Source organism: Triturus cristatus, chromosome 7 (assembly GCF_964204655.1).
Source record: "Triturus cristatus chromosome 7, aTriCri1.1, whole genome shotgun sequence".
Taxonomy (NCBI): domain Eukaryota; kingdom Metazoa; phylum Chordata; class Amphibia; order Caudata; family Salamandridae; genus Triturus; species Triturus cristatus.
Genome location: NC_140590.1, coordinates 484344244 through 484363175, shown reverse-complemented (window position 1 = coordinate 484363175; position 18932 = coordinate 484344244). Strand labels below are relative to the sequence as shown.

Below are 18932 nucleotides of genomic sequence, written 5' to 3'. Positions count from 1 at the left end.
ACAGTGGAAAAAACCCACAGAAATTCACAACAAATAGAAACAGAAAACAGGAAATCTTAGACTCTGGCCTCCTGTATGGATTCCTGTCGCTGCCACTGATTCCATGGTTCCTCAGAAAGTCCAGGATGAACTGAACCCAGGTCACCTTGAGAACCCTGGATTTGGCCTGGTATTCCACCCTCCTGAACCTGGTCCTGCGCCCTTCAGTTCCACTGCCTCTTTGGGTGAATTTGCTATTCCAGGTGCAGACAGAGCTCTAGACCCAAACTCCACAATTAAAGCCTGCATGCATGGGGATTGAGCAGAGCCAACTGAGTGGTTTCGATTTGCTCCCGGAGGTTGTGGATGTGATATTGGCATCTTGCTGCCCTTCCACTAAGTCCATCTATGCCAGTTGTTGGGTTACCTTTGCGGCCTGGTGCAATGACTGCTGCCTTGACCCTCTTCATGCTATTGTATAGTGTGCTCCTGTTTGTGTTTGCCCAGCAAAGCATTGCCGTAGACCATGTTAAGTGATACCTTTCGGCTCTTTTGGCTTTTCTGTGTTTGAGGAGGAGAGGTTGTAGCGGTTGCATCCCCAAAGGCTTCTGAGATTCTAAATTGATTGGACAGTGGGGGGAATCAATTTTTTGTTGGCTTCGCCAGTATGAAGAAAGGTAAAGCACCACAGAAGCAGACCTCCATGATGGATTGTCTTCTGTATCAGGATGTGCTACTCTTAATCACAAAAATGTTCCTGAGAGCCTTCAGGGTCATTCCACCAGAGCCAGGGCTGCAAATACAGCCCTGGCTAGTGGCATTCCTGTGTTAGACATCTGCCAAGCTGCTACAGGGGTGTCCCACCACACTTTCACCAGGCATCACTGCCTTGACTCTGAAGTCCGTAGTGTTAGCCAGTTTGTCTTATTCAGTCCTGCTGTACTTCATGGTGTAAAGTCCACTCCTGAGACTGGTACTGCTTGGGTAAAGGTGAGGAATCTGCGGTTAGAACCATCTATCCGAAGATCAACTTACCTTTGTTAACACTCTCTGGGTGTATACTCTGTCTACCCACAGATTCCTCTCCACTCCACTCCTTCCCATTCTGTACGATGAATTTTTCATAGTAAAACGTTTCCTAGATTTGGCCCACTGCACTGACCTCATTTCAATCGAGTCTGAGGCACTGAAGATATATTGACCGAGATGAGCCCGCTGACATGTAAGTGGATCTAAGCTGTCACATGCGGAGGCAGTTGGATGCAACATGAAGCCCAATGGGCCTATCGCAAGTTTCTCAATCCAGTCGATTCACAAGGTGAGTGATCTGCAGTTAGATATTTACTAGAAGCAGCGTAGCCAAAAGTAAGTAACTTAATTTTTTCTTCTTGAATAAAAGCACTATCTGGGCTATGAGTTACTGACTGCTATTATACGTCTCATTGTGTTCTGAGTTTCTGCTGCAAACCACCTCCACAAGGAAACCCTGTACTGCTCAGCTTCATGACCCTGGGAGCCAAGTACTACAGGGCTGCTCTTGGTGCTCAGTTTTGGGATCAACAGTAAGGCAAGCAGTGTAAAGGCTCTTATTGTTACAATATGGGCCCAGTAACCCCTGTTTGCCCTAAAAAAGCTCCCGCACTACCGCATACACACAGCCCTCACCTATGCATACAATTCCTACGTGCACCAACATTATCAAATGCGCACTCTCACCAAATAGATGGAAAGTGCTGGTAAATACATTATTCCATGGTTTTTGCCTGAATGAAGGCTAGAGCTGCCCTTCTGTGTATCAAATGTGTCTGAAATCTTTGCACTCTGTGCACCATTTGAAAACGTTTGCTTGCTGAACGGAAGCCGTATTATGCCCTTTTTTTCACACCATGAAAAGTTATAGGAACCTGTCGCCTTGGGATGGCAGGGCCTGGCCTTTCTGTAACTCCTAGGCTCAACACTAATATTCATCTGTGTCCCTGGCTTTCAGGTGCGCATGTGGGACATCGGCAAGGAGAGTCAGACGCTGGTGCAGTCCATGAAGGAGCACAAGTCATCCGTGTCGTGCATCAAAGTCAAGAGCAACAACAAAGAGTGCCTGACCGCCAGCTCCGATGGGACCTGCATCATCTGGGATCTGGTGTGAGTGGATGGCAGAGGGAGGATTAACTCAGTATAGGTGTTACACCAATGCCAAAAATAGTGGCCTTCCCCAGTGTAGAGATCATCCTTAAACTCATGTGGAGATGAGTTAATCCATGGAGTCAGGCGAAGACTCAAGCCTGGCTCCAGGGAATAAATCAGAACTGAGCGTGAATCTGTGGAAGTTACCAACACTGGACGAGCTACATGTATCAGGGGGTCGCCACTGTTAATTATGAGACTGAACAATAAATACGTTTTGTTTATTTAAAACCAATCTAAGCTACCTATTTAAAGCCTATATCGTCCAAATTCCATTTTCTTTTTTAACAAAACAGCCATTTTAAAAGAGAAGTTAATCAGATGACCAGACACACCTCTTTACAAGTCTTATATGACTTGAGACATTTAGAAGGGGCATGAACAAAGAATACTTCCAACTGAACAGTGTCTCTTTGTAAGTTTCCCTTCTTGTACCCAGAGTTGCTGGTATCAGGGGTTTCTGAGCTCCCCCAAAGTGTGGATCAGTACCCTCAAAGTAGTAACACTAATAATTTTAATGCTCACCATTAAAATAGACCACATTCAAACTGAATTGTTTCTTTCTATTTGTTATTATTGCCTAACTGGACGGACACTTGAGTCCTGTCTGAATTCGAACCTGAACTTGCAAGAGCACTTCCTAGGCACTCAGCCCAGTAAGCATGCCACACTTCTAAAAGCACGAGCAATGTTGCTTGCCCCAGCCACACTTCTGAAAGCACGAGCAACATTGCTTACACCAGCCACACTTCTGAAAGCACGAGCAACATTGCTTACACCAGCCACACTTCTGAAAGCACGAGCAACATTGCTTACACCAGCCACACGTCTGAAAGCACGAGCAACATTGCTTACACCAGCCTCACTTTTGAAAGCACGAGCAACATTGCTTACACCAGCCTCACTTTTGAAAGCACGAGCAACATTGCTTACACCAGCCTCACTTTTGAAAGCATGAGCGACATTGCTTACACCAGCCTCACTTTTGAAAGCATGAGCGATGTTGCTTACCCCAACCACACTTCTAAAAGCACGAGCAATGTTGCTTACCCCAGCCACACTTCTGAAAGCACGAGCAACATTGCTTACACCAGCCACACTTCTGAAAGCACGAGCAACATTGCTTACACCAGCCACACTTCTGAAAGCACGAGCAACATTGCTTACACCAGCCTTACTTTTGAAAGCACCAGCAACATTGCTTACACCAGCCTCACTTTTGAAAGCACGAGCAACATTGCTTACACCAGCCTCACTTTTGAAAGCATGAGCGACGTTGCTTACACCAACCACACTTCTAAAAGCACGAGCAATGTTGCTTACCCCAACCACACTTCTGAAAGCACGAGCAACATTGCTTACACCAGCCTCACTTTTGAAAGCACGAGCGATATAGCTTACATCAGCCTCACTTTTGAAATTATGAGCGACGTTGCTTACCCCAACCACACTTCTAAAAGCACGAGCAATGTTGCTTACCCCAACCACACTTCTAAAAGCCCGAGCGACATTGCTTACACCAGCCTCACCTTTGAAAGTATGAGCAATGTTGCTTACACCAACCGCACTTCTGAAAGTACGACGATGTTGCTTACCCCAGCCACAATTTTGAAAGTACGAGTGAAGTTGCTTACCCCAAACACATTTCTGAAAGCACGAGCGAAGTTGCTTACACCAGTCACACTTCTGAAAACACGAGTGACGTTGCTTACTTCAACCACACTTCTGAAAGCATGAGCGGCGTTGCTTACTGCAACCCCACTTCTGAAAGCACGAGCAACGTTTCTTACTCCAATCACACACCTGAAAGCACAAGTGATGTTGCTTACACCAGTCACACTTATGAAAGCACGAGCGACGTTGCTTACCCCAACCACACTTCTGAAATAAAGAGCGGCGTTGCCTACACCAGTCACACTTTTGAAAGTGCAAGGGACTTTGCTTAGCCCAACCACTCTTCTGAAAGTCAGACCTCTGCTCAAGAAGCCCACAGCTGACCCCACCGACCTCAAGAACTATCGGCCCATCTCGCTCCTCCCCTTCGCTGCCAAAGTTGCAGAGAAAACAGTCAACAGGAAATTGACACGATTCATAGAAGAGAACGCCGTCTTCGACCCGTCCCAATACAGATTCCAAAGCAACCACAGCACAGAGACCACCCTACTTGCCGTCACAGATGACATCCACACCCTCCTGGACCAAGGCCACTCTGCATACCTCATCCTACTCGACCTATCAGCAGCCTTCAACACCGTCTCCCACCGCACACTAGTCGCCAGACTACAGGACTCAGGCATACAAGGAACAGCCCTGGAGTGGATCTGATCATTCCTCATCGGAAGAAGCCAAAGGATCAGACTCCCACCCTTCCTCTCTGACCCCATGGAAATCTCCTGCAGAGTCCCACAGGGTTCATCCCTGACCCCACCCTTTTCAACATCTACACGGCCCCCCTCGCAGCCATCGTCCGACAATACAGCCTCAACATCGTATCCTACGCCGACGACACCCAGCTCATCCTCTCCCTCACCAAAGACCCCACCACTGACAAACTCAACTTCCAGAAAGGAATGCAAGACGTCGCAGTCTGGATGACCAACAGCTGCCTGAAGCTCAACGCCAAGAAGATAGAAGTCCTCATCCTCGGTACCACCCCTTCTTCATGGGACAGCACCAGGTGACCGACCGCCCTTGGAAGCCCACCTACGCCCTCAGACCATGCCAAGAACCTCGGCATCGTACTCAACTCATCACTCACCATGAACCAACAGGTCAACGCCGTCACCTCCAGTTGCTTCAACACCCTCTGCATCCTCCGCAAGACCTTCAAGTGCATCCCCCCTGAGTCAAGGAAGACAGTGGGCCATGCACTCATCACCAGCAGACTGGACTATGGAAACGCACTCTACGCCGGCATCAACAAGTTCCTACTCTGCAAACTCCAGACAATACAGAACACCACCGCCAGACTCGTCCTCGGCATCCCCCAACACGAACACCTCAGTCAACACCTACGAAGTCTCCACTGGCTCCCCGTGGAGAAAAGAGTCACTTTCAAAATCCTCACTCACGCCTACAAATGCCTACACAACAACGGACCCAAATACCTCAACGACAGGATCAACTTTCACGTACCCAAAAGAAACCTCTGATCTTCCAACCTCGCACTGGCCAAAACCCTGCGCTTCCACCGAGCCAGAGCAGGCAGAAGATCCTTCTCTCACATTGCAGCCAAGACCTGGAACGAGCTACTGGCAGACATCAGACGCGCCCCCTCCCTGAACACCTTCAGGAAGACCCTCAAGACCTGGCTCGTCGGCTAAACAGACCTGCGAACCCCCCCGCCCCACTCCCCCTCAGCGGCTTGAGACCCTCATGGCTGAGTAGCGTGCTTGCAATTCCCTGATTGATTGATTACTTCAACCACACTTCTGAAAGCACAAGCGACGTTGCTTACTCCAACCACACTTCTGAAAACACGAGCACTGTTACTTACCCCAACCCCGCTCTAAATAGCAGAATTATGCACAGTATTTCTCAAGACTTAGGACTGTTTAATACATTATGTTCAATACTTGACCAGATAGTAATTGCTGGTGTGTTTTTGCAGGCGTTTTGTACGAAATCAAATGATCCTGGCAAACACTTTATTCCGATGTGTCTGCTACCATCCTGAAGAGTTCCAGCTCATCTCAAGTGGAACAGACAGAAAGGTAAGGCAGGGTGGTCTGTCTTCGATTGGAGAATTGGAGAAAGGGGGTTCTCAGTGCACCTGGCCGCTGAGAAAATCAGAAGGTGATTGGTGGGAATGCTTAACTCATTCGTAAACCACTGTAAATAACTCTGGGTTGCGTTCCATTTCTCTTGCTCTATTCGATTATCCATGCTATTATAGAAGAAGGCCAACCGCATGCAAATCAGAGATTGCCTCTCTCCAAAATAAAAAAAGTCACCAAGCCTTAAAGGTTATGTCACATTTCCTCTTCTTGGAAATACAGGCAGTGCCAGATTGTTTCGGCCTGATTGGGTTTCATTGATAAGGTTAAACTTGGACCATTAGGTACAGCACATCATAGGTATGGGATGGGGGATCTAGTTGCCTTTGAATGCTCTCAAGAAATTACAGCTATATGAAATCAGTTTTTAATAACCTAATTATGAGTATGGCCTTCCAAGAAGGTTTTGAAATGGTAGTCTTCTACGTATATTCAGCGATAGATGTTACAATTATATTTTGTGGAGTAAAGAAATCTGTTAATTCCCTATTCAAGTTAATCCATCACCAGGGTCCTCCTCTTTACCAACTAGTTGTGACGTTCCTGCATCCACAGAGAAGATCAAATGACCTTGGCTGGACAGCAGAGCCAAAAAAGGGAAAGCATACTCTCATTATTATAATGAGCTCCCTTGTGCCAACCCTCCCTGCACCGGAACCAACCCTCACCCCTGGCCCAGCTGTATGTCACTGCCAGGGGCGGCTCCTCCACTAGGGCGGAGAAGCGTCGCCCCACTGCTTTCTCGCAGTGCGAGAAAGCCAAAACATAAAATGGTAATACCTAAAAGTTGTTACCATTTTATGCTTCCTTTGGGCATTGCGGGATTGGGCGGGACTTCTCTGCTCTTTGAGCAGGGCAGGGGAGCAGTGGTTTGCCCACTCCTGAGAGCGCAAAGACTGTTTGGGCGGCTCTCTCTGGCCACCCAAACCAGTCATGTGCACTCTGCCCGTCTCCATTCAGGCTGCATAGTAGCCTGCATGGAGAACATGGCCACCCCATTAGGCCCTGGCTGGGCAACGTTCCGACCAATCACAATGCGGCTTACAGCATTGTGACTGGTGTAGGAGAGGGTGCCTGGCTGCCTGCTTCCTGTTCCTGTTGGAGGCAGGAGAGCAGGAACCGATCCCCCCTGCGACACCCCTTGTAAACTCCCCCCCAACCCCTTGCACCCGCCCCCCCCCCCCCCCCCGCAACCAATTCCAGCCACTACTGGTCACTGGTCATCAACATCCAAACGCACCCTGTTCCTGTATGCCTATAGGTTCTGCCTCTAGGTTATGGTGTTCTTATTTGTTTCAACAAAATAAAACAAAATCAAAAGTGATCTAGAATGGGCCACTTTTCTAAACTCCTGCTGTTGGCTACCGTATCCTATCCAAAACGTCCAATCATATTTGCCCTCTCCTCGCCAGTGGTCAAAGCACGAGTATTTTTGTAACTCTTCAACCTGTGCCCAGTGAACTTAGATTGCAGTTTAACTGCAGAGTATATGGAGTCTGGAATGGAAAGTTAGTTCAAGCCCAGAGAACTTCTGCGTTAGGTAGCGTTTAAAATCAGTGTTCTGGTGTGGTTCAGCAATCTGCATAGCCCTTTAATGGAAGACTATGGTAGGCAGCCTCAGAATTAAATACATAAACAGTCAGCGGGCGGACAATGCCTGTTTCTTAATAGAATTGAGGTACTTCCCCGCCCCTTCCGTTTATCCTTGCACCCCACTCCCCCCTGCCTCCCATATAAAAACAAACAGCGGTTGGTGAAAGTCCCCAGGCTGGCTTCAGTGCTATGGCAAGCGCAGCTCATGCATTACTGTGATTGACTGCACAACTTAATACAGGTTGCTCCCTACATCCTGACCAACACAGGCTGGTAATGCCATTCCTCGAGCTCCCAAAACCCAAGATTGTCCTTGCTCTGTGACTGGTTGAGAGACAAAGCCCCTCTGTTACGTCAGATTGCAATGAATGGTGATCAAACAGTATGAACGCAATGCTAATTTGAGAACAGGTGGCTGCTCTTGACAATGGCACAAGATGTTGATTTGTAGGTTTTCTTGTAACTAACAAGCCTCTCTCACTTCCTTCACCTTGCTCATTCTAGTCTCACTGCTTGTGTCTCTCATTTAGATTGGCTACTGGGAGGTGTTTGATGGCTCACCAATCAGAGAGCTTGAAGGGTCCCTGTCTGGCTCGGTCAACGGGATGGATATTTCATCAGAGGGGGAACATTTTGTTACAGGTAAGAGTGATTTCGTAGTCTTGACCCAAGCCTGAAACAGAATTGGAATGCACTCTTGCCCAGTTAAGCTTTGTAGTAAAGAAACAAGTCTCTGAATTTGACCCATTTACAGGCAAGCCAAGCCTTACGATCCAAGATGGAATTCCGAGTCTGTTCCAATGAATGCGCAAATGCATGACGGAACATATGGGTATCAAATCTTCATGCTCAACGGAGATGTTCTGAGGGCCTGTGCCAAGCAAATCTGAACCCTTGACTTGCCATGGGATTCTCCTCATGTGTACAACCTTTTGAGTAAATTCCTGTGGTTGATGAGTCCCTCATCTTATAATGAGGGAAAGTATCTAAGGGGTTATGGGTATGCGAAGACACCCATGATGAAGAACCATTGTTCCAAGTAAATAACGTTTCCTTCTCAAGCATAGATATCATTAATGGATTCAAAATGCTTCAAAGTCTTGAATCTGGGGTCAATTTACAACTTTCCGCTGATCTAGAAACAAACAACTTTCAGGATGATTTTCAGTGAGGATTTCACCCCCACTGAGGCACCGAAATCACTGTCATAAACATTAGGAAAGAGCTGCTCACTGTTAAAGTAATTGTCAATTGTGCACATTGATATTCCAGATCACTCTGTAGTATTTAAAACCATCAACCTTAAAATCCTCCTAGATGACTGGTGTGTTACCAGAATATATTTTGCCATAGATATTGCCCACTAAATATTGTTTACAAAAATATTGTCTCTTCAGATTTAAAAATGGAAAATATGCACCTCATTTGATTATATTTTTGTAAACAGAATTTTAGGACACAGTATTTCTGTACATTATATTTTCACATACAACTGTAGTGTGACCAGGGCTGGCTTTAATGCTGGTGGTGGATGGTGCGACAATGTTTGCTGGCGCCCCCCTATCCATGGTGGAGGTTGTGACCACCTCCACCCACCATGGATTCCCTCACCACCACCTTTTAACAGTGCCCCGTCAAGTCTCTATAACCACTCTCTTCCAGGTGCATTTAATTACCTATACAGCTCCACTCATACCAGTGCAGGGTGTCAGAGCACTTTGCATCACACACACATTACACAGAGACAATAAATCATACATGTATGAATCCGAATATTGGAAATGTTACATAAGCCAGACTACAGGGTGTAAGAGTGACATATCACTGGCCACTGGTAGGTGGTATAGCTTAAGAGTGCTTGGTCTGGAGAAGCACAAACTCAGAATTAAAATTGGAACACCATAGTTAGGGGTTCTCTTTAATAATAAGAATCGATTTCTACCCAAATTAACCCGTTTTGCAACATGAATCTACGCTCTAAGCTATACTTTGCAGTGTACATGCAGTTCTTTTATGAAAGTTAATCATTCATTGTTCTATATTAGGATTTTAACTTATAAACTGCAAGCAACAAAAGGATGTCTCTTAGAAAAGCAGTAACCCACTGAACTGTTTATATTATATGTACCTTGTGATCTGCATGGTACACGTTCTTTGCAGCAGGCATATTAATCCTCTGTGCTATTTTATGATCAGTCAAAACTTCAACTAGACAAAACTGTGATCTCTCTCCAGGAAGAACATTAATTAATAGAGTTAATTTGACATTTTTATTGTTCCCTGGAAATTGCTGGTGGCAAGGAACGTGACAGCAGGTGCTTTTAAAACCAAAATAAACTTTCAAACAGGTGCTTCCTATTTTTAAAACCAAAATAAACTTGCCAAGAGGGCACCTTCCGAAGAGTGGTGGCATCGGTCACACCGCCTCGAGCCGGCCCTGGGTGTGACATGCAAGAGTCGGGCATGACTTTAATATGTTTGAATCTTTCTTGACTAATCACACTCATTATGACGTGCTGGATCCCTTTCCCTCTGCCGCTGCGTTCATCACTTTTGGTGTAGATCAAAGTTCTGTACTGTCTGCCAGTCTCGTGAACATTTATCTTGCTCCATTAGCACATATCCTAAACGCTCACAATATTGGCTACCACAACATAGTTGTTCGCAATACCTAGATTTAGTTCAAACGAAAAAAGAATCTGGGATTCATCATCATGTAGCAAACTGCCTGAAACAAATCCCAACATTGGAAGCACCAATATTTGTCTTTAAAGACTCAGAATTCAGAAATTCTGCATGTTTGCCTAGCTGGTCCCTCACCTCTCCCTTTCACCTGGCCTCACCCCATGGCTTCTCCTCAGACCCTAGTGCAGAAGGTTTGCAATTTGGGTGCTATATTTGAAAATATTGTCACCTTTACTCTTCAAGTGTATTCCTCCACTAAGTGTGTTTTCTACCATCTTCACCTGCTTCAGAACATCCTCTAAGACATTGCTTGAAAAACTGCAAAAACTTCAAAAGCAGCAACTAAGGTACAAAGACCATACCATTGCATACTCGCCACACCCTTCAGGAGCAAATGTTATTCTAATCTCTTGGAATCTTTATCACCAACATTAACACCATTGGGCAAATTACTAGCCTTCACCCTAGACCTAAAATTCACATTATTCTCCAATTCACCAACTTCCACCTACATAGCTTGAATAATACGCCTCATTGGCTCCAGTCACCTAACAACTGCAGTTCCTACTTTGGTCGTCTAAAGGGTTGATTTTAGAAATTTTATTTGAGCAGGAACCTCACAAATACTCATTGCGTTGCTCAATGCTGCTCTAAATTCGGATCCAAGACCTGTTTACTTGTCAGGTAGATACAACCACATTACAGACCTCCAATGTCTATCCACCATAGCCAGAATCATGTTAAAAATGTGCTGTCTTGTTCATAGAACCATTCACGAAAATACCCATCCGTACTTGGTCGATCTACTCATTATCACTGATGGTTTAAGAGACCATAGGAGTCTGAAACCCTGTCTTCTCAAAACGCCTACATTCATAACAGCTGCAGCGCTGAAAAAATCATTCTCCGGGGTAGCCACAGCAACTTGCAACTCATTGCCGCTCAACTTTAGAACACCGTCCCCACTCTCAATCATCCAAGAGCATCTCAAGACCCACTACTTTAAAAAGAAAACCCTGGATTAAATTCTGTATTGATTATATGGGCTTTATCAACAAGCATGAAACTGTGATTAAGTCTATGTTCCTCACTTCCAGCCCCCCTATTAACTTTAGTGTCCCAGCTTTCAGACACTGATTTTTGGAACTTGTTGCCTTTAGCGGGGGGCTAGGATGCCTAGCTGTTTCTGTGCCTGAATTGAATCACACCTTTAATCTTCACTAAGTTCACATGCACGTATTGTAGGGTCTGTTGCAGTTCTGAGAATGTCATCACCAATCGTGCGTTGCTCCAGGGACAATAATAAGGCTCTATTTCTTTGCTTCACCCATATTGGGACCTAAGCATAATAAATCTGTAAACTGGGGTGCAGAAGCCAGCAAACTTGGTGGCACTATTGTTACAATCAGAGAAAGATTACCTTTCCTTAGGGTCATTACCTTTCCTTAGGGTCAATAAGCCCTTGCAGAGCTTATCATTGGTAGCAAGTGCATAAAAACACAAGAATAATGCCGAGCATTAGCAAAGCCAATAGGTCTTCTCTATGTGAGCTATGGGCTTTGACAATGTTTTTATCCATGTTACACAACATAGCAATTATAGTGCTTTCTTTTTCAATTGCTGCTGTGCAACATGGATAAAACTATTGACAAAGCCAATAAGTTGTGTGATTCAGACCTATTGGCTTTTTATTCTGGTGGATGTGTGGAAGCCACAATGCAGGATGGTGGTAGCAGGCAGCAGAAATGCAGGATGGGATACAAGGGGCAAGGAACAATGGAGGATGCGGTGGGAGGGTAAAGTGGGCAAGCAACAACATTTGATGGGGCTGAGGGGAAAAGCAACAGTGTGGGATGGGGCAGGATGGTGGTAGGAGGCAAAAAATAAAGTGGGAAGTGATGGGAGGGGCAGGCAACAACGTGGAATGGAGTAGAAGGAGGCAAACAATGGGACAGAGCTTGATGGTAGGGGGTAACCAATGGGATGAAGCAGGATGGAGGCGTCAAGCAACAACATGAAGAGATAAAACAACAACACAGGATGGTGGAAGGGGGAAAGCAACAACACGGAGAGGGACGAGAAGGTGGGAGTCGGGAGAGGCACACAAGGGAGATGACCTGCAAACACGTGCATTCTTATGGAGTGCTTCAACTTAAAGAAAAAAAGTAGCTCTGAAAGTGCAAGCAGTGGAAGGACACAAGTACTTAGGACATGCTCTAGGGGAGGGAGAAACACAAGAGGAATTTAAGCCAGCCTGCGCTGACCAAAAAGAAGCATAGAAATGAGTGTCAATGACGCCAACCCATTGTAAGCAATAGGTGGTCTCTAAGCCCAGTGTAAACTAGTTACATTTCTTGGAAGCAATACCGCATGTGCTGTCTCAGGCGAGACCTAAAAATCTATGTACCACTACAATACTTTTTCAGGTGCACAAGTAAGGCAGAAAACGTTATCCCTACAATTAAAACAAATGGTGCATTTTGAAACCATGTGGGGCCACTATACTGACAAAAGAAAATATTTTCAAGATGCTATTTTAGGGGGGATAGATGTAACTGAGCCCACTGATATTTTTATATTTTGACTTGTGCCATCACTTTGAAGTAAGAGGTGGGGGTTATTCTGTTTAGTGCTTTGTGCTGCCATCTTCTTTCAGTCAAGGGAGACCGCAAATCATGGTTGGTTTAGTCTGATAGAACAGAGGGGGGGGGGGGGGGGGGTCCCCTCATGATTGGTGCTGGAGCCAAACAAATAAAAAGCAATATCATGTGCCCTGGTGAAATCTGAGAAACAAAATCATGTTTTTCTTTATAGATACGTCTTGCTGGCAGGTCCCTTTCCCTCTTAGTTTGATGTAGACAGCAAGGAAGTTCAGTTTTGTTGTGGAATGGCTTGGCTAATTAGTAGGGGTTAGGTCACCTGATTTAACCCTTACATGCTACACTTTTTTCACCTTTGCTTTAGGAGTGCTTAAACCATGGCCTTAGGTGATATGGGGGCTCCATTATTCATGATTTTCTGTCCTTTTACTTGATGCTCCAACTGTGCATGATTGCCCACTCCATGTACACACTCTCTGTCTTGCCTGCAGGCGGCGATGACAAGCTCATCAAGGTTTGGAACTACAATGAAGGGGAAGTGACCCATGTGGGCATCGGCCACAGCGGCAGCATCACACGCCTGCGCATCTGTCCCTTCAACAAGTGCATCATCAGCGTCAGCGCAGATGGAGGCATTATACGCTGGAAGTACCCATTCCCAAATGAAGGCGCGTTCTGTGTGAAGTGACCCGCTTCCACTGGCCTCAAGTTAAAAGTTGTATATTTTATCCGTAGTAAAAGAGTCTTTTTGCGATATATTTTTCTGTTAGCAGGTACAATTTGTTTGCTGTTGTCATTTGTCTCTGCGTTATAAGATTAAACAGCTGTATCTGAAAAGAAGACTCAATTGATATGATTTCTTTTAATTGATTTTCATTATATTTAGTTTTCATTCAGTTTGTCTGCGATGTGCTTTATTTACGAACGATACAGATTTTGCTCTATTGGTTAAAAGTCATTGACTACCAATTTCTCTTGCCGAGGATCTTTCTCCGATTAATAAGCGTGCAATTATTTTACATAATTTATTTGACACATTTCTTCATTGTGGTACAGGCCAATGATATATGAGCGCCTTCAGAATTGTGACATATTATAATGAAAAAAATAAATTAGCACAGAGGGACAATTGTAGGCCGGTGTCATCAGCCTTACACATTTACCGTGCGTAGGCTCAAGGGGTAGCCCTTTATGGAGCAGAGATTTGGAACACTGTAAAATTGATATTTTGACTCGAGGGGAGAACACATTTGTGACGTTGTTGATTAGCGTGCAGCAGAGCACACCTATGCTCCCACTGTTTTTTGATCAAGGGATTAAAAATATTGCCTATCTAGCTAACCCTAGACCTCTACTTCACTGGATAGGACTCTGTTCTACTCCTGAACTCGATCTGTGCAGCCTAGATCCCTGGACAACAATTGTAGCATGCCTTGGCTTAGATATGTGAAGGACTGGCTCCATTCCATGAACTTGGGAGCAATGTTGGGCGGTCCGTCCTCTATCCCCATTAGGGCCGGCGCAGTGAGACTCTTAAAAGAACGGTACTGGTCCCATGTATCTGATTGCTGGTGCAGAACAGCTCCCCAGCGGTCGTATGGCTGAGAAATGTTTGGACCATTAATACGATCCCACCAATAGCCTCTTCTCAAAATGGCTGTTGGCTACCAATCAGTCTGATAATTGTCCGGCATATAAACAAGAAGCAGAAACTGAGGAACATCTACTTTTTTCCTTTACACATATTAAAATATCAGGAAGAAATGGATTTGGCCACTTTGCAGATTTTTTGGATTAAGGCGAAATCGCACAGCACTTAAAATCCTTAAATCAGATACCAGTGACATTGTTTTTGCTCCAACCAAATTTTTGTTCTCTGCTTGGCGTCTCAGGACAATTTTCAGGGAACAATATTACGGTCATAGTACTGTAAATGAATGATTTCAAATGTAAATGTCTCAATGAATGACTGCATGATACTAAGGTGATTTTTAGCTGATGACTGTATGATTTTAAAAGATGATATTTAGTTGATGGAACTAAAATCTTTGTATGATGTTTTTGCAAAGGCACCCTTATTTATGTATATTGGATACAAAGTATACATTGTGTATACGTTTTAGCATTTGCATTTACATTTCATTACTATGGAACCTGTGCATTTTATTTTATTGTAAGTTTAATGTGTCATCCCGGAAATAAACGTCATTTGATTTGACATTACAGACACAAATGTTTATATAAACTTATACACATTCACAAAACCACATACACATGCAGTAGCGAGACAGTTACACCCATGATCAAACTTCCAGACACTCAGACAAACATACACTCGCACATCGAAAGAGACAGAAATTCACACACACATACATACATACATACTGACTCAGCTGTACACACCCTCACACAAGCATGGTCTCATAGACACATGAATAAAAGTATGCAGAGGCAAATGTATAATTTATGACACACGTGTACTGTAAATGAATGCCTATTTGGACTCTCTCAATTCCACTAGGCATGCATGGGACAGTATACTGCGACACACGGCTGGGGCACTGTTATATTCCCCGGCAATGCCGTTAGAATGGGCGCGCTGGTTGCCTCCGTGCGGGGACAGAGGAGTGGTACGTGCCCTTCGGAACCTGGGATTACATACGATGGGAGACCTATTCGTGGATGGTACCACCGCGATAACGTGGGAGGAGGTGGCTGTGGGGGCGGAAGCCCCTTCGCAGCTCCAGCGCTTCCAATTCCATAGGGTGAGAACCACCGGAGGTGCCGGAATTAACATATATTATTAAACACAAATTCCCTCGTAGGCTGATATCCAGACTCTACAGAATAACGATGGAGCAGAGTACACAGCAGTATCCCAAGGCTAGATTGGCCTGGCAACGGGATCTAGGCATAGTGATAGGTGACGTCATGTGGGCGTACTGTTGCGCCGGTACGCGTAGAATATCTTTGCATGGCAGGCACAGACTGCTACACTTTAAGTATATAGAGTATATTATACACCGGACAGACTGTACAGATACGGCCTGCGGGAGGAATCGAGGTGTGAGAGATGCAATCACCCAACAGCAGATTTTATTCACTTGGCATGGGAGTGCCCTCGGGTTTATAGGTTCTGGCAGGCAATTTTCCGAGGAATGCTAGATCTTGAGTTTACGCCTGACCCGGCAGTAGCTCTGCTGGGCTACTCTAAAAGGCTACCCAGGGCCGTGCGTAAAATGGTGGACATGGGACTGCTGATTGCAAAGCGAAGGGTAGCAATTTGTTGGATGCGAGGACCATTGCCCACAGTAGCACAGTGGGCCCGAGATGTACTATTGTGCAGTACGCAAACTGAGGTGTTCAGTGAACTGCTCCCGCCGCGCAGTCGACCAAAGAATTTCTGGGGGCTATATACAGAACACCTCAGAGGGAAGGGGGGAGCATCGGAGAAGGGATCTGAGACGGGAAAAGAGAAGGACCCGAGAACAGTGGTGGCATGAGCGTCCTGAGGGAAGACCATTTGGCACCGGGGGGGCTGACGCATGGGCAAAGCGTACTGATATAACTTAATTAGCCAGGGTCGGCGGGGAGGAAGGGACATGCAGGTTGATTGCCCAGATGCATGAGTCTACTATGGCTAGCACGAAGTGGAGAGTCAACTACGGGGATACTACACAACTTGGCAGGATGTGGGACTATAGCATTAAGGGGAGATCTGTCTGGACGCCTCGCTGTTGTGGGGGTGGGGGGTGGGGAGGGGGTTGGGTTAGTATGTTCAGTTCAGTAGAAAACTGTGGGTCCCCAGTGGGGGTGGTGTGTACGAGATTTGACATACTATTACAATATTTGGTAGAATGCAAGGCACGGCTATTTCAATGTACAGCGATGCCCGGCCTCCGGGATGTGGGATAAGCTGGCAGAATGATGTGATGGTTTGTGACATAGTAGCCGGCCTCAGGGTTGTAGGCGCCCACTTGTGTATGTCAACACGTTTCATCAGATGTTAAATAAATTATTTTTAAAAAAGTAAATGAATGCCAAGCACAAAGAATCATGTAAAAAGATGAAAACAGGAAAAGTGACCGAAAGTGAAAGGGAAGCTTAGAACTGGGAGATGAGAGGACAGAAGTGTAGAATAGAAAAAGTAACAAAAGTACCACCGTTCAACTGGAGTGAACAGGCTCTTTAAGGATTTTGTAGTGTCTCTGAAATAAACCATTATTTTCTTAGAGATGATTCCCAAAAAAAACAGCATATAAAAAATGGAAAAACTATGGGTGATTGGCACGTTTACGGTCTCAGTAATGGCATAGTCTTTAAACTCCTGAATCGTATCACCAGAGCTCTGTGTCAGCAGGTGTGGCTGTTTGTGGTGCAGGAGTGCCGCTGGTAGAACAGCCTAGCATGCTTGCTGAGGATGAGAATGTATTTATATTTACCAGGTGGCTGGCCAGGGTGGAATGCTTACTGGTCAATGTACATTTAAAATAATGAATGGCACTGTTTGCACTTCACCGCTTACTCGTGCAATATTTTAGTGTGGGATGGAAGAGAAGATGGGCGTACTCCCAGGAACTGGGTCCAAGATGATCATGGGCTGGTGGGGCAGGGATGGCCCAGGTTCCTTTGTCTTGTGTTCGTCTTCAGAGGGAACAGGAACCTGCACGATATCTGTGACAGGAACTGATTATCTATCAGTAGGTGCATTTGCGGGTGAAGCAGAAACTGATGTTCTACTTGTAGGTGTTGCTAGAACAACCTGGGCAGCACGACTCACTTACCCACTCCCCCAGCCATCCAAGGATGTACTGTAACAAGGAAAATAAAAAAAGAAACAAAGAAAGAATACATTATAATCAACTGTGAGGAGAATAAAGCTGGTCTCAAAAAGAATGCAATAAACGGAGGGAGAAAAGAGAAGAACCAAACATGATGAGAATAGGTTCAAGTTATATAGAAAAAAAATGAAGACAACTAAGAAAGTTCCGGAAAAACATAGAAATTAAGGAATAAAAGGGATGGGAGTACAAAAGAAGCATTTGGAAAATAAAATAAAGAGAACAGGAGTTGAAGATGGGGAGAGGAAAAACAAATGTGCAAAAGCAGAAAGAAAGATGATGTAAAGTAAAAGAATGATGAAAAAGAAAGGAAATGAAAAAAGGAGGAAAAATAAAAACTTACCAATGCTGGGAAGCAGAACCATTAGAGTATGGTGCCACGTTCATTTTTATCACAAAAAACATAGGAGCACTCTCTTCACCCAATAACAGTCTGGTGAAGAAAGACTACTGAAAGGAAGGACAGGATAATAGAAAAGGGGATATTGATGGATGAAGAAGAAAGCCAGAGAAAGTGTAGAAACTTGCCATAATGGAAGTCAATGTCTGAGAAGGTGCATAAAGCAGGATAGGAATTCATGGATTAAAAAAGTATTTTACAATGTTACAGAAACGGAAAATAGAAGAAAAAAATATTAAAAGTGTTTTTACCCATTAAAACATATGTAAGACAAAAATTGTCAGATAAAAACATGTAGGGGAGGGGAACATTGCTGTGTTGGTCGCTGCTCTTTGGCGATATTGCACATGCTTAGTGTGTAACATTTGTGGATGCACACAAATTGCATTTATTTTACAAGATTGCAATTTAAGCACCCTAAGCAAATTTTTTAAAACAAACATATAATGAACATGAGCATACAGTTAACACCGGCAGAGAGTGATTGTGTAAAGATAGCAGAAATAAAACACAAAATAGTAAAGTGATTTTGAATGTGGAGAAATATGATTGGTTTTATCTATCTGTTTGTAATATTGTGTTTGTATTAATTGACATGTTCGCGTGCTTTTATGATCTGATTTTTCAAATATAATAAAGCCTATCTTGACTAATGAGTCGAAATTTGATTGTTATTTGAAAAGAAGTCATTTTTACTGAAAGCAAGGCAAAAGCGAAAATAAATTGGGAGAATGAAAAGAAAAGTGCAATCATGACTAAAATCACATTTTAAAGCAAAAATAGGATGGAAGGAAAAAAAGCACAAAGGAATAACTCAAAATGGGAAGAGAATGAGAAGAGCCTTCTGGTGAAAAAACGATTGGTTTCACATTGTAAT

General features: G+C 44.5%; 1 protein-coding gene across 1 annotated transcript in view; it reads left to right on the top strand.

The window, feature by feature from the left end:
* CFAP52 (cilia and flagella associated protein 52) overlaps positions 1-18708 on the top strand; it is a 163076-nt gene extending 144368 nt beyond the window's left edge. Inside the window, exons 11-14 of the mRNA XM_085616820.1 lie at positions 1967-2118; positions 5771-5873; positions 8060-8171; positions 13306-18708. Of these exons, the coding sequence (XP_085472946.1) occupies positions 1967-2118; positions 5771-5873; positions 8060-8171; positions 13306-13502 (564 nt within the window). The 3' untranslated portion in view covers positions 13503-18708. The remainder of the gene's footprint in view (positions 1-1966; positions 2119-5770; positions 5874-8059; positions 8172-13305) is intronic.
* The last annotated feature ends 224 nt before the right edge of the window (positions 18709-18932 follow it).